The following is a 21198-nucleotide window of genomic DNA, read 5'->3' on the forward strand; positions in this document are numbered from 1 at the left end:
ATCTAAACGCCTTGGCACTACAGACTGAGCAAACTTTTTTAGTTCAGCAGCAAATAATTCTTGAACTAATTATTGAATCTTTTAACTAATCTTGCCTCATAAAGGTTCTTGGTTCAAATCCCGGGCAAGGCATCGATGCTCTTTCATTTCTGTACTATCTGTCTTTACAGTGGGAGCAACGTTGGTCCATCTAATATGGTGCCCCTGAAAGAGTGACCAACAAATCTGTGCCGTAAATGCCTGAATTGATTAAATGTTAACCCAGGTGAGCATTGGAAAAAAATAAAAATGTTTGTTAACATTCAGTTGTATATAATAATCTGGTATAATATGATTAACATTTATTTGTTAAAAATATGGTACATAAAGTACTTTAAATTCTCCATAAGAGTACATGAGGTATTTCACGAGCACATTCCATTTTGTCCATTTTATGTTATTCAGTTAATTCTGCATTGGAAAAGCAATTTTAATTGAAATCAATAATTAAAAAAAGATTGCAATATTTCAAAGAAAAAGCAACAAAACGTTAAAACATCAACAAACAAAACAACTATCAAAAATGTGATGATGGTGCCAGAATTATTTTTTAAGCTAAATTTTAATCAAAAGCTTTGCTCTTATTTTAGATTGTTATATTTAATATATTATAAAAACTATGGTGATGAAATTCTAAATATAAATAGGTATCTGGTAAAAAGAAAGTATTTTCAGTTCCGATTCATAATTTTCCAGCTCATTTTCGTTACTCTCATCTTACACAAAAAATACTATAAACTTTTAAGCAATTAAAGCATAAACAAAAACTTAGTAATTTTAAATAAATAAGAGTACGAGTAACATAGGTTTTTATGATAGACCTAAGATCGAAAATTTCACTGAAAATTGGGATTTTAGAATAGTCAGATAAGTTAATGAGATTTAATTTCCATTTATATCGCTCTCTCTTACTGATTCGAATTCCTTAAAAGGAGAGTCAAGTAACTTTCAAAAAAAGATGAAAAAAATATTTGAGATTCTGCCACATAATGTTAAGGAAATAATAACATCTTGTAAAATTTTCATATAATGTGAATGTTCAGGGCATTTTTCTAACATTTCTTAATTGGATAACTTTTTACAGTTCAATAGATTTTTCAAAAACTCTCTTCTTTTGTGCAGAAACCGCAACGCCGAAATAACACGATGCATTTTTTGCAACCTTATAAGATGATTAATACCATTCTACATTTAATAATGTATTCATATTTTCAAATACAGTAAAATCTTTGATACATTTTAACATGTCTATTTAGTAGTATAGAACAAAAATTTTCGTATTTTAAAACTCTTCTCAAACATTTTTAAGCTGTTGCATTGTGAACAAAACTGAGCTTAGAAACAAACTGAATTAAGAAAACGCTTTTTTTAAACAGTAGAGAGAGCATTCAAAAAAATATAACAGATACGAAATAAAAATTATTAAAAATCTACTTAAGGACTTAAAAGGAAAAAAAAGTTTACAATGTTTAATGAAACATGGTAAATTGTTTAGCTTCTTTTGCAATAGCCACAGTTGCAATTGTTGAGACAACGCTCCAGTGTAAAAATCTTTATCTGTAAAAAAGGGATTTCTTAAAATTGAGCCAAAATGTTTCAAAATAGCTCAAAAAATAATAATTTAATTTGAAAGTCCCATGAATTCGAAATTGAAATAGTTGATTGGAAATATAATTAAAATAATCCTTAAAATGGTTGAAATAGAATAGAATTTTCTTAGAATTAGTCCTATTCTTTGACTTCATGAATAAGTTATAAATTAAAGCAATGCATTTAAACTAGTTATTTACCTTAATAAAACCTAAAAAGAAATGGTTATCCTCAAATATTCAAATGTATTTGTTATATAGATTTTATGAATACAAAACTAGTTTTAAAAAGAATGATGAAATAATAACTGCCCTATCAGTTTTTGATTCGGGTTTAATTTTATAGACTGTGGTGATTTCGATAAATATTTCTAGATCACATTTTAAAACCGTACTTTTGATAATTATTTGCATAATTGGCTATTTAAATTTATAAATTAATTATCTTGAATTATAGTCAAATAATATGTCTTCCTTTAAATAGTAATTAATTATTAAATTAGTTATTATATTAACTATATTACATTGAATTATATTTATTCCAGTATCTATAGATATAACCTGTCTACAGTGAATGTATAGAGAGCTGAAAGATTGTGTGCTATCACCATTTACATATTTGTATGAATGTAATCATTATGTTATATTGATTGAATAAATAATAACAACATACAAAACAAAGGTCTAAATTTCTACAGTTAATTTTGAACTGTAGCAAATAAATACAATTATGAGAATTCTGTTTTTTAATATAATAATGAGACTTTATGAAAACCCATAATTTTTAATTAGTAATAAATAATTTAAAAATCTCAAATAGTTGCTCCTTTTGTGTCTATCTTTTTTATTGTTTCATCTTCAAAATATTACATTTTGTATGCTTAATTTTGACTTTATTTTTTTAAAAAAGGTTTCTGTATTCTAATTCTGCATTTTTTCAAAATAAGTAGAATAGCTTTTTATGATGATGGCATATCCTAACTTATTAATTGGTAAATGTTTATAGTAAATTTATAAAAAACAAAGCAAATTACAATATTTAAAGTTTTTTTGAAGATTTAAAAGTAAACTTTTTACAGTATAATACTTAAAGCAATATATGAAGAATGTCATAATCACAACGTTATGACAACGGATATGACAACGAATGAGAACAACGTTAAAAGCAAAAAGATTAAAAATTTGGACTCAGTAACTGTGAAAATGCCCTTTTCGACAAGGAATTACGTTTAACACCATATAGTATCTTGTCTAAAACTTTATTTATGCAATAAAAATTGAACTCTTAGAAAAATCGGTACATCATTGAACTACAAAATTGGTGCTTTAAATTATTACATCTTTGGAAATTGTTGCAACTTTAAAAAAGTGAGAAGTTGAAATTCGTTTTTTTTTTCACGTTAAGTCATAGGTATGTTTAATCGAAGAATAACTAACTCAGTGATTAAAATTCAAAGTGGAAAGTCAATGAAATTGAGAAAAATGTAAACTTTACTAGCCACCTTTGGTGACCAGCTTGGTCACCTCTCGAAATTATTTTGTGTAACTTATAAATAAACTTTAATAGCAACGAAGTCAATTGCATATCACTACTGTATTTAACCATTCTGATTCTTCAACCCCTTTTCCAGTCCTATCACCTTGATTAGTTTTAAACAATGTATTAATAAAAATTTTTCATCGCCTAGCTGCTGCCCAAAATACTTTGATTTCAATTTTAACTATTTTCAAGAGATGTCTACGATATTGTCAAAGTTCGTTAAGTATTGAATTTTAGTAATAATTTGAAATCAGTCTGGAAACCATTAATCAACACAAACCACCGTAAATATGAGTTTGGGACATTTCAGCATAGTAGGCAAGCAGAATTATTAAAATTATTTCCAAATCTGTGGTGATATACGATAGAAAATATAATTCTCTTACGTGGCTCCCAAATTTTGGCTGTATTTCTTTTCCGCCGGTGGCAACGTTTGCTTTGTTTTGTTTACGTTACTATTTCTCTTACACGGCGAATCGACCAGTGATTGCCGCTAAAAATGTCACATGCCAAATCTAGCTGAGGTGGCTCAACATATAGTGCTTTTAAAAACGGAAACTGAAATAACCAGAGAGCATCAACTGCGGCAATCTCATACTATTAAGCTAGGCAGAAGTGAGTAGTCTGTGTCGATAGATCTCTATTTTAGTATTTTGTCGAAAGCGCTTTTTTTCACGAATTTATATGTTACGAATTTATTTGACGATTTTTGATTTATATCACGAATTATACTATAACATATTTCTAATAGGATTAACGAATTACATGTCATTTATTTGAATTCAAATTTATTTTAATGACTTAGTATTTGCTAAAAAGATGTAATTTTTTTTAAAAAAAAGGTTTTATATGGATTGAATGATTGTTTTGAATTCTTTGAATTTTGTGCATTTACAATGTATCTAAGTTAGTAGCGAGCGATTGCTATGCAATCTTATATGTTTTGCAAAGCAAACCATATAAGATTGCATAGCAATTTTCGGGGGATGGCGAGCGTTAGCGAGCAGGGGGCGCAGCCCACTAGTACGATAGGAATCTTATATATCCCAGTGCTCTATTACTCATTGTACTACTTCCTCACGCGCCTCTCGGGCCATAACTTGAATATAGATGCTTTATTGCTCGAAATCTCACCGTCACATGTAATTGATATGGCAGTATGCGGTACCATAGCACTGTTTATGTTTAAAGCTTATTTTTACTATTAAACTCGCCATTCAATCAGCCATAAATTTGCCATCAAATCAGAAATTTTGCAACGGTTAAATAATAAATTTAAGTAATTACTTCGTAGTTATGTTTTTTTCTTGCTCTAAGAAGACAAGATGAAAATAAATTAATTAATTAACGTATAGCTAACTATTCAACACCACTTACATTATTACTTACTCAGAACCTAATAAATGCATAACAAGTATAGTGTGGATAATAGATTTTGAAATAGCCAAGTTTATGGTGCCACATAAGAGAACATGTATATAGATTACTATTATTTCAACGTCGAACTTAGCATCGTCGATTCTTAGCAGTGTGGTCTAAACAACAGTGCTTATTAAGTTGCGTTTTGTATTAGAAGTAAAAGACTTAATTAATTGATACTGAAACATAAACTAGATTCTGTGAAAATATAAGAAAACACGTTTCTCTTAAAAATTATTTTAATGCATCAAAACTCTACACATAGATGAAAATTATTAAAGAAAAATGTAACTTTATGATTAAATGTCAATTTAATACATCTCGTGCCTCCTCTCTTGGTTCATAGGAAGTTTCTCCTTGTCCATAGAATAATGCATTAGACTCTTCTTCCAATTCATAAGATTCATCTCCATAACCATAAAATTCGTCACCCAATGCATTGGGTCCACCAGCAAAAGGTTTGAGAATATTACAAAGCATTATTGCTGACATAAGCCCAATACAAGATTGACAGAAGGAACCACACTTTCCACTAGATTTAGTTTCCGGTTGTGACTGTGATTGGCTACATGCGACGAAAATAATTGCCAATTAAAAATTCGAATGGAAATCAGCTTGGCTTTTACAGTTCTGCCCTGGTCTACATGGAATCCTTGCGCGCGACCATTTCTGGAATTCCAAAACTACAACAAGTAAGATTGAAGCGAGAACTCGTGAGAGCTTCTAACGTAATGCATATCGGACTAATGGACGTCTCTATTTTCTCCTTAGAGTAAATGTTTACAATTCCACACAATCCGTGGAAGAACTGTACTAGCTTAGATCTTATTTTATTTAGATTTCTTAACATAATTAATCCTGCTGAATAAAGTTTTAATAAAAACTTACCCTTTTTTAAATTAATTATACGATTGTTATTGTTGTAGCTCATTTACGTAACTCTAGAGCTTCACAACGGGCTATAGGTGACGGTCTGGGAAACATCACTGAGGATGATCCGAAGGCATGCCATCACAATTTTGATCCTCTGAGGAGGGGATGGCACCCCCGCTTCGATAGCCCGACGACCTACACGCGAAGTCGAGCACCTTACGGTGGAGCAGTTTAACGAGGACCAATACCGCACACCTTCGGTCCCCGCCTAGACTGATCCAAGTGGTCACCCACCCACTCACTGACCCCAGCCAGTGATGCTTGACTTCGGTGATCTGCTGGGAGCCGTGTCTTAACGATCTGTCCACTGCGGGAATAATTATACGATAAGATGGTACATCTTGAAGGTAAATATAGTTCAATTTAAAACCTCATTGAGTTTGCAAGATATGGTTTCATGTACCCATAGTATGGTTCAATGAAATTATTTTCCAGAGAATATTAAAAAAAAATTCTTTTTATTTCGTGCCTGAAAAGTTTCAACTGGGAGCCGTCAGCCCAGTGGTAGGGAATCGGATTCCAGCTTGGAGGGGCCGAGGCTCGATCCTCCACTTCGCTGAGTCTCATCGAGTACGTGCGATGTCTGTGCTCGTAAATGCTCGTAAAATATGTAGAATCGAAAGTTCTGTGAATTTTCACTGAGCAGTACTATAGGTACAGGGATCTGGAGAAAATGTCCTTCCTCAGCTCTGTGTCATTATGGAGTAAGTGGCCTCACTATTGATTATGCTGCTCAAATTATAATGGCAGGCGTGCTTGGCTTATCTGAGTGTCATAAGAAACAACAGCGTTTCTATTGACTAACATTGGTTTGCTAATGATTTCAAACATAGAATTTCTTTACGTACACAACTTTCGAGATACAGTTCTCGAAATCTCGAAAAGTGAAGTTAAAAGATCTGAATCATGGAAAGTGAAGTTGAAAGTGAAAAGCCGCTTCCTTATCAGCACAACTAATGAGGGTATAGAATTAGTTTTTACAAGGGTTGTAAGAAAATAATGTAAAACAAGGAATACACAATATTTAAATCTGTAATAAAAGAACTTCTTTTGAAAGAAACGCGCAAAGCAGCAGAATTTTCATAAGAAAGAATGATTAAAGCAATAAAGAAAAAAGAAAATAATGGATGTAAAAATATGGCTACCGCAGCTGACGTCTTCGTGGGGTACCAGCTCCGGAAACCATAAAAACAAAACATTTTCTATTGAGAGAGCCAGAAAAATGTCCAAAATGCTCTCTCGGTACCTCGAAGGTTTTGCAAAAGTCCGGGAAGAAATACAAAAAATACATAAAATCATATCAGAAGAAACATTTAAACAAAATCATGAGAATATAATACAAAAATGAGAATACAAAAACTCACAGTAAACTAGTCAAACAGAAAATTCATGAAACTAACTCAATGCAACTCTTGCAAAAGAAACATTTGCAAAAAAAAAAGAGAAAACAGCGCCCCCTATTAAAATGCACAGTAGGAAGAAAAAAAAGGATAGGAAAGGTAAAAATTGCGTAACAGATTAATATAATGCTGAACTGGAGCTGCTCAGCCAAGACTTTGATTTCGCCATTAAAAAATTTCGCCATTAAATCCAGACCATTAAAAAGTACATTCTTTTGTTATTGAAAGTAACGTTGATGTTTTGGATTTTACCTAAAATAATGTTATTTCTAGTGTTCTAAATTTGTACACTAGTATTCCACATTACACTAGTAGCACAGATTATTGAAATTTGTAGTGGCATTTTTGATATAAATATTTTTTTAATGAAAATTGTATTGATAAATCTTATTGGTTGGATATTTGTAGGTTTAATCTTCTTGAGAATATACTTTTTAATGGTCTGGATTTTTATAAATAAATTATTGGTATTCCACAAGGTAATTCCTTTTCTGGTGCTTTTGCTAATATTTTTTTAAATTTTTTTGAAGCTAATTTTTTTGAGTTTAATGGTTTTAAAGCTTTTAGATATATGGATGATTTAATTTTATTTAATTGCGATAATTATGATTTTATTTTTAGTATTTATCTTAAAGATTTGGTTTAAAAAAAAAGACTAATGAGAATTGCTTAAAAGTCGAATATTTAGATTTTAAAATTGATATTGTTGATAAAAAAATTAAAATTCGTGCTTTTGATAAACGAATGGCTTTTAAATTTAAAATTATTTTTTTTCTGTAATTTTAATTCTAATTTGTGCAGTAAAATTTTCAAAAATTTAGCTTTTTCTCAATTGTTTAGAATTAAAAAAATTTTCAATAACGTTGAGTGTCTTCAGGGGGCAACAAATAATTTTTTGAAACATTTGAGAAATAATAATTTTTCTTTTAATTACTGCAATGCTAAATTTTTGATTAGGAAAATGATTGAGAAATATTAGTTTATTATTTCTTTCTTTTAACAGGATGAAATTAAAGTCTTGACTGAGCAGCTCCAGTTAAGTATTATATTAATCTGTTACACAATCTTAACCTTTCCTATCCTTTTTTTCTTCCTGCTGCGCATTTTAATAGGGGGCGCTGTTTCCTTTTATTTGAAATTTTTCTATAGCTATATAGTTGGATTGAGTTAGTTTCGTGAATTTGCTGTTTGACTAGTTTACTGTGAGTTTTTGTATTCTCATTTTTGTATTATATTCTCATGATTTTGTTTAAATTTTTCTTCTGATTTGATTGTATGTATTTTTTGTATTGTATTATTTTGCAATTTGTATACATTTTTTGTATTATTTTGCAAAACCTTCGGGGTACCGAGAGAGCAATTTTTTGACATTTTTCTGGTTTTCTCAACAGAAAAGATTTTGTTTTTATGTCTTCCGGAGCTGGTACCCCCTGAAGACGCCAGCTTCGGTAGCCGTATTTTTATTTCCATTGTTTTCTTTTTTCTTTATTGCTTCAATTAAGGAAATGTGTTAGTCTAGGAAAAAAAATATTATTTCAAGACTAATCTAGAAGGATCAAATTATATACAATAACGAGACAACAATATTTATTTTGTAGTTGCGATCTATTCTGTTTTAATATGTTTAATCTGAATTACACACAAATTAAAATTATATAGATCAAAATGATTTTAATGTAGCGGAATTAATGCCACTCTATGCCAGAAGTGTCAAATCCTTCTGTGTCAAAGCCTCCCATGTCGTCTAATCCATAGAATCCATCTCCTAGTCCGGCTCCCATTCCGAAACAAGTATCGAGCATATTACAGAACATTATTGCTGACATAACACCAAGACAAGATTGCCAACAAGAGCCGAGCATCCCGCGGTTGCCAGTGCTTTGTTGAGGCAGTGGTTGGCTGTTTAATAAAAGTGCACATTATTTACCCTTTTCGAATGGCTTTTAATGTAAGAATTGTGTTCAGCAAACGTATCACATATCTTTCAGCTTTATATTTTGGAAATAAAAAACGTTAAAAATTAAAGACGTTTTCTTTGCTAAAGATTGCGTCAATTATCTCAAGGAAAAAATGAGTTTGATTTCACCAAAATTGCTGATTTGCCTTGATATCCTGAAAAAGCATCATTAAACTAATAAACATATATTTTGTTTTTTAAAAATTGAATTTGCAGTGCTAAAGAACAAAGCACTTTAATATCAAACTCAGCATGCCACCTATTGATCACGCCCATACGTCATACCATATTGTCATGCAATCTCAAATTGGGAAAGCATGGTTTGCTTTGCAAACCATTCTCGCTTCTCTCGCAACTAAATAAACCCATTTGAAATGTGTCCTAGCATAAAATCTTAAAAACTTATATCAGTTATTGAAATCTTTAAAACTAATTCCTTTTGAGGAAAATAAGTTTCTAGACAATTATAAATTTTTAAACTAGAACATTTTAAAATAAAACAAATACCATTCAAGTCACAACTTTGTTAATAACATTGTTTTAATACTCAGAACTTTGAGCTATCACTGTGTGTTTCAGAATGTTCGTCAATCTTTTCTTCGCTGTTGTACTGCGTGCATAGCAGCTGCCTGCCACTGTTTTGAACACTTATTGCCATTAAATCACATGCCATTAAATTTGATTTTATGACTTAACTTCATCGTTCTTTCTGTGTCTTCTAACTGTTTTGCGTTTGATAAAAATTGTTTACATAAATTGTGATTGGATGTGTACTATCACTTCTTAAAATTTTGCCCATCTTTTAGGAATCATCATATATATATATATATATATATATATATATATATATATATATATATATATATATATATATATATATATATATATATATATATATATATATATATATATATATATATATATATATATATATATATATCTTTTTTCTGAAGACAACTATAAACATTCAAAACAAAATAGTTGCGGATCTCTACCCCGTTCGCGTTGTGTATTCCTGCATCATTTTAAATCATACATTTATTATGTATTTCATGTTGACTTGTTACAAGTAAGAATATTCTCTTTTTTGAAATTATTATTTCTGAATTACATTAAATAAGATTCTTTATTTTTGCAACGAAATATGTATACCTATAAATGATATGTTTAAAAATAAAGGCATTTTACGAAGAAATATTGTATGGCAATCATAGTTGCACTGCTATGATCGTTTTCCTGTCATAAAATTCCTCTTTGTGTAAATTGACACTTGACAGGCTTGGCTTACTTGAAATAGAACGGAAAGAACAGTTCCTAATGTAAACATATACCATATTTCAACAACCAATCAGGATCGAGATACCCATACTACGTCACTCGCGGTAACCCACTGTAACCTACTGGAAGTGATGTCACGCGTGTGTGTTGAGCATCATTGGCTTTTGTAACCACTAAAGCAACGATTTATCTACAATGACGCCACTTGAAAGTATCCAATTAAAAGAAAGGAAAATTAATGAGTTTTTTATTGAGACGCATTTGCTTCCTCAAGAGATATTTTGTCTGAAATTGATCAGCATTCACGTAATATATGAAGAGAAAAACCACGAAAACCATTACAGCTTAATTTGAAGATGGGAAGAGTAAACAAGGTTTTGTAAGGAGAAAATTTAAGCAATTTTCACATCATTGGAGTTTTGACGAATATTTAATATTTAATCTCTTAAATCATAAATTTCTTACTAATGTCTTATTATGGTGAGGAATAATTTTTCTATTAAAAGTATTGCTTTTATCTTATTTTTTTATGCTCGAAAATTCTTTTTTTTTTTAAGTTTTCATTAACTTTTATTGAATTTAATTATTAACACTTACATTTCAATTCATGATAATATATTTTAAATGAATTACCTTATAGATCCAAATAAATTATTCAATTTAAAATGGATGATAATATATTTCGGTATTATCCAATATCTATCGCAAGTAAATGAAACCTTATTTGCAGTTTATGTTCGTGAACAAGAAATTCAGATTTATTTATTCAAGAGTAAGAAAGTTATTCATAATCATAAAATCAAAATTTGAATCACCGGGTGATAGTAATTATTTTTCTCAGCAGTGATTGTAATTAGTTTTGTAGACAGTTAATTCCTTGTGTATAATTCTATTGTTAAAATAAATAATATTATTATACTCAATTTTAAGCAATTCAATAATTAATATAAAACTCCCCAACCAAAATTGCGGTTCGATCTAATTTCAAAATCCTTAGACTATCTTCATTTTTACTACATTAGCTAGATGATAACTGAATTTATCGCATGCCCCTGGTTTATCTAGCATTAGAAAAGTTTTGTGCACAATTTTATCGAATACAGTATAAATAGAAACTTTATATACTGTCCAGATTTCACGAGAGCTCCTCCCACTGGGAATCTCAATAACACAAAAACAAGAATAAAACCATTGCTGATGGAGTAGCATTGAAGTTATGAAATAATTCTCCCAACCTAAGAAGCCAAACTGTTAGCCACACGCCCCTTTTCGAAGTGATTTATTTTCATAACTACTACAATCGCAAGCACGCTCGTCGACATCCGGAAAACTTCTCGTGAAAGCCAGCAGTAAGTTATAAAGTTCAAGTTATCCGTTGAAATAGAATAGTTCGTTCAAATCATTGCAGTAATGGCGGCATTAGAAATACTGAATTTTGAGGGACTTAATGGCGTAGACAAGCTAGCGTTAGACTTGTAACTTCAAAAAATATATGGATCTAACCACTCTATAAAATTTTTGATACTCATGTATGAAATGTCAGGAAAAAAGCTAAGTATAACTAAAATATTTTAAGTGGATTTGGAATAAGGCTATTTTTGAAATTTTTTATACTGATATAAACCATTGTATATAGTCTGGAGCTTCAGAAAAACCATCACACACAATCTAGGATGAATTAGACAGATTCATATAGTAGCTATCGCAATGCATAACCTAACATATTTCGTTCCTTAAAATGCATTAATTTTTTCACTCAATTTATTTTTAAGAAGCGGAAAGGAAATGAACACAATTCTGAGAATTTCGAAACTATTTATCAGTATCAGTTGAGGAAAAAAACACAATTCAGAGAATATGAAATTTATTGTTCTTCTTGCACAGAATGAAGATGCATTTACATAAGATAGCGAAAAAAAGGATCAAGGCAAACGACAACAGAGAGCATACATGGCAGAAAAAGAGGAGCTAAGCAACAGCATAGAAACACGCAGGTGTAGCAGGTGCAAATTTTTAAACCAAGCAAACATTCGTTCGTACATGCTGTTATGCATGGACACCATTCCGTTAAAGTTGGTTCACTAGGAAAAAAGTTCAGGAGAAACAGACAAAACAAGAATAAGTTCAAAATATATCAACACAAAAAATAATTATAGCATACTCTCCAATTTATACTTTGGAAGTATTTACTTGAAGGTAAATAATAAGTAATATAACATAAATATTTTTTTTAAATAAAATCTGAGCATGATGGATCATATCGAAACTGGAAAGTGGATGTTATCTAACGTCATGATTATTATCTTGAAAAATGTCTAAATAACTAACATGTTGCCTGAGTAACTTTTTTTCAGGAAACAAGTAAACGAAGAAAAAAAATATAGCAACCACTATTGATAGTAAACCCTATAAAGTTAAAAACGGTCAGCGTAATAGACGAAACACAAGGAGGGTTTATATAAATGCCAAAGCCTAGATTTTAAGCCAGCGTTTAATTCAATTGATGGCGTTTTTCTTTGCAGATTATTGTTCTTCTAATATTCCTAAATTAAATCATGATTGAAGTTTCCTTAATTTACAAAATCGATCTTGATCAAAAATGAATAAGAAATTTGCATTTCTGCGTAGTTTTTCAATTTCAAACAATGTAGAGGTGTAGTAACTTTTCAAATACTCAGAAAATGAGTCCAAAACACGGTTTCGTTTTTGTAAAACTGTGAATTTTCTTCATATTGCTATTTTCCGCCATTTTCCTAATTAGCACAGATAGTGCTTTTAAAGATAGACAAAACTTAAATCTAACTGTTGCAGCTCACAACAGTTATTAAAAAAGCATAATATTCATTTAAAAGTATTCCAGCAGTGGACTGATCGTTAAGACACAGCTCCCATCAGATCACCGAAGTCAAGCTTCACTGGCTGCTGTCAGTGTGCGGGTTGGTGATCACTTGGATCTGTCTGCGTAGGGACCGAGGGTGTGCGGTATTTGTCCTCGATAAACTGTTCTACCGTAAATGCTCGACTTCGCGGGCAGGTCGTTGGGCTACAGAATGCCATCCCCTCTGCAGAGGATCAGAATTGTGATGGCATGTCTTCGGATCATCCTCAGGGATGTTTCCTAGACCGTCGCCAATAGCTCATTGTGCAGCGCTAGGGCGACGTAAATGAACTACTACAACAACATTATTTAAAAGCGTTAGTTAATTGGTAGCAGAATCTGCTCAAATCAGCCCAGCAATATATTTTTAAATATCAAAATAATATGTGACGCAGAAGTATGTTAGTATTAAATAAACTTTACGCAATGATGTATTTAAAATTTTTCACACTTTTCCTTTTTAAAATATCAAATAAGTAAGTTTTCAACTAAATTCTGATTTTTATATGGTAGTTGCAAAATAACTATAAAATATGCCATTTGAACTATTTCGAGTTTTTCACTTTATTCTTCTTTTTTCGTAGCTTGCGACCGAAAGGGAAATTAAATTGATATGGATAATTTTAGCATGATTTAATAAATACAAAATGCATTTTTCTATTTTTCTTTTTTAGTTACTTGAAGAGTATACTACTAAATTAAATGAAATCAAATATATCGAAATATAAAGATATATAAGAGAACGATGACGTAAAAATTTCGAAAACTTTGAGCTGTTATTAAAGGCAAAAAATTAAATGATTTTAAATAACTCAAACATATTAATAAGAAATTACTTTGTTTAAAATTAAAAATAATTCGTTTTCAAATTCTATACTTATAAATTAAGTAATAATTCGAATCGATAAGAAAAATGTTTAGTATTCAAAAAATGTAGATACAAATTATTTAAAGGTATATTTAAGCCAAGATTTATAAAAATTTCCATTTCCATAATCAATTGCAAACAAAGTATAGCCTAATAATTAATTTAGACAAAATATTTTATAGCATTAAATGTCATTCTGAAATTTACAAGTACTGACATTTATTACCTATAAGAATCATGCTTTTTTTCAACACCTTCTTCGTTTATTGACCTGAATGAAAAGTAACACACAAATTTAAAGAACTAAAAAAAATTAAATATGACTTTTATAAGATTCTTGGAAAATCTTTAATGGAAAAAAATACGTGAAGTGCGTACGTTATTTGTCTTCTTCCATTGAACTGTGAATCTATATAAAGCAATAAACTGAATTTTTAAATTGCAATTTTCCTTAAATTTTCCTAAACTATTCATGACTAAAATTATTTGCGAAACAGGCAATTTATGTTTCTCTTTCCTATTTTATATGTTTTCTTAAATAAATATCAATCTTCTAATACTATTTATGATCAATTTCTAAAATTATCCAGTATAATATTACCTTGCGCACATCCATTTCGGGCCCATCCTTGGTAACTAACAAATCAAAGCTCAGAATAACAAATCACTTCAGCAGTGCAGTAAGAACGACACTTTAAAACTCTCTTGTTACACTCAATTTGCGATTTTGTTTTCATCTTTTGTTTTCATATTTTGTAATCTGGCAATCCTTCTGCGAAAACATTTTTAAATCATTCTTGAAAAATTTTATGTCCTTGTAAGTTGATCTGATTTTGCTACTCGCTTTATAGTTCCCTTTTTAATGTTTTGTTCTTTTATTTTATTTTCTGTTTTTACATGTTACTTATTTTTACTTTTTGTGATCTATTTTATTTGCTGTTATTTTTTAAAAAAATTTTTGAGTGCTCCTTACACTATTGTGTTAATATATTTTGCTTCGGCTTTATTGATACAATATCAGAAAGCACTCTGTTTTGCGGATATAATCGTGTGGGCTGAAGAAAAGATTATATCTTTTTTTTCCCCGGTTTTTTTTAAATAAAATTTCACCTTTTTTTTTTAAACTGTTGTTTGTTATTTTTTAACTTATTATTCCCCCCCCCCTTTTTTTTTTAATTTGTCTATTATTTTTCTTTGTTTTATTCTTCATTTTGAACATATCTAATGAGTTCTGTTTACTTGTAGCTTAAGCGCATTAAATGATACTTATTGTTTTTCTTAACTTTCTTCGTGTTTTCTTGTATTTATTTATTTATTTATTATTATTATATATATATATATATATATATATATATATAAATATATATATATATATAATAATATGTATGCGTGTGCAACTATGTATGCGTATATATATATATATATATATATACACGCATACATAGTTGCTTTGCAAAAAAAGGACGGCAGAGATATTGAAAATATTGAGAACTTACGGTTTAGACAAACAAATATGAAATTGTAGGATTGTAAAGAATTTAGATTATTAGAACGATTAGAACAATTATTCATTAAACCCTGAAATGCCATTTATATTACACCTGTCTTTCTTTTTATGTGAAAAAAAGAATTTCTGTTAAAATTATTGTATTGTTTGGTTAGGATATTAATGCTAAAAAACTCTTATTTCTGGTAATAAAAACTAAAATATACTGTATTTATACAATTAATTTGGCAGTTTTTTCGTTCACATGGTAACGGTTTACCGGACGTTCTGGTTCTCAAAATTATAGTTCGTATAACCACTCATTTTGTAAAGATATAAAACCAATAAGTTGATTAAACCAAATAAATGGTTTTTAAGCCATGCTCTATGGTATCATGATAAAAGTACCCAAACTTACCACATTTGCTAAATTTATCACATTGTTATAAAAACCATATTTATTATAAATTTTATCTAAATCATTAACAGAACACTTCGGTAAAAATCATTCAACTTTTTGGTGTTTTCATAAACCAGATATACAGAAAAGTTTACCATATTCTGGTAGTTTTTACCACACTTTTAGTTTTGACCCTACAAACTAAACTACTGATTGATAATTCTTTAGCTGTATTTAAACAGATCTTTGAAGGTTTTCATGGTTTTTCTCTTTTAGAAGGCTAAGAAGAATTTTCTTGCAATTCAATTTTTCATTGAAAGTATTTCTAAGGCGTTATGTATTAAAATTTACCAAGCAAGTAAAATTTTTCAAAATTTTGAGAAAGACGTTTTACTTGTGATGCAACAAATAAATATGAATTTTTTTTTTGGAAAAAAGGAAAATCTTAATTTTAAACTGATATACACTGAAGCAATGCTTCTTTGAGTATATTTTTGGTGTTTGTTTTGTTTATTTATTTATCACCTTATAATTATTCTGTATATATTTATTCGTAATACTTCGTGCATTGTGAAGTTACGTATACACATATGTCAAGTGAAACGAGTAAAATAATAAATTTCGATGCTTGATTTATTACTTAAATGAATGACTTTTGATTTTTTTCCGTAACCCTAAAACTTTGACATAAAGTGACATCAACTTTTTATCTATATCCGTAGTTTCTGATCAATGCTTCATTTATTATCCAAAAAAAAATATTCTTTTGATTTTTCTTCCGTAACCCGTAGACGTCGACACAATGTGACGCCAACTTCATGTCTTTAGCCATAGTTAAGGATCAAAATTCAAAACCATAGTTCAGGATCAATGCTTCTTTTATTACTAAAAAGAATTTTTTTTTTGATTTTTTTTTCCGTATCCCAAAAATTTTAACATAGAGTAGGGGAGAGTGGGGTCAATTGTAACATTTTTTACTTAACTATTTTTAACTAACAAAAAATCCAATATATTATTAGTATTAATTGACAGACGAGTTAAGTAGATTATCCTCTACTAGAAAAAAAATAAATACCTTATTTTAAATGTTATTATATTAGTTATTGACAATTTTTGACAGCCGTGCGTTACAATTGTCCCCACTTACGGGGCAATTGTAACAGTTCATAAATTCAACTAAAACGTAGTTAATTATACATATTATCATAATTGTGATATATTTTTTTATTGATCAAAATAGTAGTGATATTTTGGAATTGAAAATAATAATGAGCAGAGGCCTAAAGGGTTAAACTTTTAACTTTAAGGGGTTAAAAATTTTAATTTATGCTGTGAAAGGTGACAAATAAAATAATGCACATGCAACATAATATAAATGATATAGGAAACTATTGGTGGTTCTTAAAGAGTTAAGTAATGGTTTGTAAGCATAAGATTATTTTTTTTCAGCTGTTACAATCGTCCCTTTACTTATTGTTACAATCGTCCCCAAGACGCCATTTCAGCTTCATTTGTTAAAAACAATGCTAGTTAATTAACAAAACTAATATTTTTTTTTTTGAAATGTTAATTAAGGTGTCCACTTACATATTCGGCTAATAATTTTTATTTGTTTAAACAAAATTACTTTGCTACAATGTAATATTCTAATACCAAAAAAAAGTACTTACGTAGCGTGAAAATATCTTTTGTGATATAACTCTTTCAGAAGTACGTAAAAATGGTTGCCAGCACGGGTGTACACGTAAATTTATTAAATACATCTTGTGAGCCACCTGGGAACCAAATCTAGAATCCGAAACTCAAAAATTTTGCTCTGTTACAATCGTACCTTGTTACAATTGACCCCACTCTCCCCTATCAATTACTTTACACCTTTATCATAGTTTCGGATCAAAACTGATAAATATAATATCGATACAGACAACGAGCTTGACAGATAACTATGAAAAAATAAATGTTAATTGCTCCCTTTCTTTTAATCAACTGACTTAAAGGTTCAATTTCACAGGTTATAGGTATAGGAAGGGACAGGTTATAGGTATGGTATAGGAAATAATTTTACAATTATTTAAGCAATCAGAATAGACGCAAGAAATTAACATTACTTACCCAGGCTGAAGAGGTGGTTGTGATGGATAATATCCTCCCACAGGTTGCTGTACTATTGGATTAAAAGTATTTCGCTGAGCCCAATAATCTGGTTGACCAATATAAGCTGCAGGTGGTTGTTCATATGCGCCATAAGGTGGGGGAGCCATTGGACGTTGAGCCATATTTTAATTCTGAAAAATATTAAAACAATATGAGATATGCTAACACTGAACAAAAATTAATAAACCTAATAATTTTCAACAAACAATTATTTCAATTTGAATTAAAAATACAAAAAGGTATAAAAATTAATTAAGGTAGACTAGCAAACTACGAAGAAAAATTGTTTTAATAACTCTTCATTAAAATAATTATTTACAGGATGTTCAATAAGGATTACTCTTAAAATACGTTTTTAGAATCACTATCAAAACTGAGAATAGAAAAGTATGCGCCGAAGAGTCACAAAATAATAATTTTACCTCGTTTGTTCTCGTTGTTTGTCTCGAATGTCCTCGTTGCTTGAACCCTATGCTACTCTGTGTCGGAGTTAGACTCAAAATATGATACAACGGATATTTTGTTTTATTTTTTGTGCAGGAGCCATGTTTGGCTATACCACACTTCGCACTTTGTAAAAAAAATGTCAAAAGTTAAAAACTTAGTTAAAACATTTTGACGCAAATGGTACACGGGTTTCTATTTTACATATGTTTTTGATGCTTTAATTTCAAGGAAAAATATATTTTAACATTTTTTAATCATTAAAACAATCTAATAGTTACTAAAAAGATCTGCTAGATTATCGGAATTATATTTGTGCTTAAACATAAAAACTGAAATAAAGTAGATTTTCTTTCCCTCATATTCAAGCATTTATCAATTTAAATTAATTTGAAAATAAAAGAAATTTTAATGATGAATAACTGGTTTTTTAGATCTAAATGATGACAAATAAGTTCAAATTTAGAAAATTACTGTTTGGAAGATTTTACATTTAACTCTGAAAAAATACCGATGTTTCATGCTGTTTTTTATAATTATAAATTATTAAAATACTAAATATAATATTTCTAACTTATTTTGAGTTAAATTAATACAAATATGTAAAAAGTATGAAAAATATGTTTAATAAAATCATCAAAGGGTTAAAAAAAATCATATTAATATAAGGGTTAAAAAAATATATCAGACATTGAATAAAAACATGTGACTTTAAGATGAAACACGGGAATGAAAGTATGGGAAGAAATATCTCCAATTAAAAATAGTTAAGTTATAGTACCTTTGTCTGAGTTGTTTAAATTTTATGCACTGTCTCAAAATGCGTTTTGCTTTGAAAAGTTCTGCTACAGAGATGTACATTAAAAGTCACTATATAGATTTGTTTCTTTCCAACTTTAATAAAATGAGACTATAATTTGATTTGCAAAACACAAGGTTTTGTGGTATGCAAAAGCCAGAGGTGACTATGCTGCGTCAACGTCAGCCAACAAAAGGCGATCATTCTTAAACTTTCAGCTTAAAACTAAAATGACAAATAACTTATATGAAAATGACACAAGAAAATCAAAATTACCGTCAGTTCAAAGTTATTTTTAAGTAGTGTGCTTAGCCATCCATAACTAAGCAGATTAAGGAGAGAGAAAAATTTTACAATATTAATAATTGTAATAAAAAAATATAGTTATGTTACGCCGTAAGGTAATGTCGTTATTTTACCTTCCCTTTATTAAAGTTTAAAAGTAAAATAATAACAAAATTTAAAAAAAAACCAAATGTGTTAAATATATCAAACAGCTAAAAGGGATTTCTATAACCATAATCAATATGCTGTAATTGATAATCATTTTGAATAGACAAGGCTTAGACTGTTTTCCTTTCAGAATTAATCCTCTATGTTAAAATTTTAAAGAAATTAAAATAACTGAATTCGGCGAACCAAAAATGTACCATAAAAAGTTTTAAATTGTTTTAATTTAAATAACTTGGGAAAAATAACACCATGTAAATGAGGATTAATGAACGTAAGAAGTAGATTAATAGGTATTACAATTTAAAATATTGTAATTGAATAGTTTACGTAAATTCTTAGAAAATCTGTTTAACTTGTTTAAAAATCTTTCTTTCCATTTGAACCATAGCACACGAAATTATATTTAACAAAGAATGACTCGTTCAAAAATATTAAATCATATTTACCTGAAGCCAATATTGAAGTTAAAAAATGCTATTATAATTAAATTTAATAATTTTTAAATTTAAAATAAAATTTGAAAAATGCTGTATCTCAATGCGCATTAAAATCGGTAGCAATGTAGAGTAACTCAATGATATACATTAACGTAAACAAATGTAATAAAACATGAGGGTGTGAATTAACCGTCTTTGGCGACCATTTTGGTTGCTCTCGTAATTTCACCGTTTCGTAGTACCCCCTGCTTTCTGCGATTTATTAACACGAACAAATATTTAATTTACTTTACAGTACAGACACCTTAGATTTTGTAACCAAATCATATACTATATGCAAATCACATCTAAGTTAAAGCTCATTATTTACCTTATAAAATTGTATTCACTTACTTCTTAATGAGCTCAAAATGGGTGTCTACACAATATCGAAATGTCAAGAGAAAAAAAAAGTCTGTCAATTGTTGACAGATTTAGTTATAAAGTTAAAGGATTAACGTCCATAGACAGTCTAATTTGAAAGTTCGAAAAATATATTCAAACAGGTATAACCTTATGTTGTCCTACTTTAAAATCTTGCTTATGTGAACCAAGGCAGCAAAGGACTTTCAATTTTTTTTTTTTTAGAAATTATCAAGAGATTAGTTTGAAATTTTCAGTATAAGTTCATCTATTATATATAACTAGTGGGCTGCGCCCCCTGCTCGCTAACGCTCGCCAACCCCCGAAAATTGCTCCGCAATCTTATATGATTTGCATCGCAAACCAAGCTCGCTTCGCTCGCTACTAACTTAGGTACATTGCAAATGCACAAAATTCTAAGAATTCAAAACAATCATTCAAATCCATATAACAACTTTTTTTTGAAAAAAAATTACATCTTTTTAGTAAATACTAAGTCATTAAAATAAATTTGAATTCAAATAAATGACATGTAGTTCGTTAAACTTATTAGAAATGTGCTATAGTATAAAATCTTAAGATAAAATTTCTAAAACTTATATCTCTTTAAAAAGGTTAAAATTTTGGCTATAATTAAGTCTATTAAAAATTAAAATAAGTGAATTTTAATGTAAAAACCTGCATAAACAAAACAAATTCTAGTAAAACAAATAAATTCGTGA

The 21198-nt window shown here is 29.2% G+C and overlaps 1 protein-coding gene across 3 annotated transcripts; it reads right to left on the minus strand.

Moving 5' to 3' along the window:
- Positions 1–4830: 4830 nt before the first annotated feature.
- LOC107445305 (uncharacterized) lies at positions 4831–20601 on the minus strand. 3 transcript variants are annotated; one of them, XM_043055107.2, is made up of 4 exons: positions 20468–20601; positions 17900–18072; positions 14128–14172; positions 11997–12236 (listed from the first exon to the last, which is right to left on the minus strand). In XM_043055107.2, exons 2-4 carry the CDS (start codon positions 18061–18063, stop codon positions 12053–12055), a joined length of 393 nt encoding a protein of 130 aa, XP_042911041.1. In that variant the 5' UTR covers positions 18064–18072; positions 20468–20601; the 3' UTR covers positions 11997–12052. The 3 variants fall into 3 exon arrangements, with proteins under 3 accessions (XP_071034221.1, XP_071034223.1, XP_042911041.1); XM_071178120.1 differs by lacking the exons at positions 11997–12236; positions 14128–14172 and adding an exon at positions 4831–5152; XM_071178122.1 differs by lacking the exons at positions 11997–12236; positions 14128–14172 and adding an exon at positions 8513–8819.
- Between the last annotated feature and the right edge of the window lie 597 nt (positions 20602–21198).

Source organism: Parasteatoda tepidariorum, chromosome 2, assembly GCF_982258835.1.
Source record: "Parasteatoda tepidariorum strain Cologne lab strain chromosome 2, Ptep-v5.0, whole genome shotgun sequence".
NCBI lineage: Eukaryota > Metazoa > Arthropoda > Arachnida > Araneae > Theridiidae > Parasteatoda > Parasteatoda tepidariorum.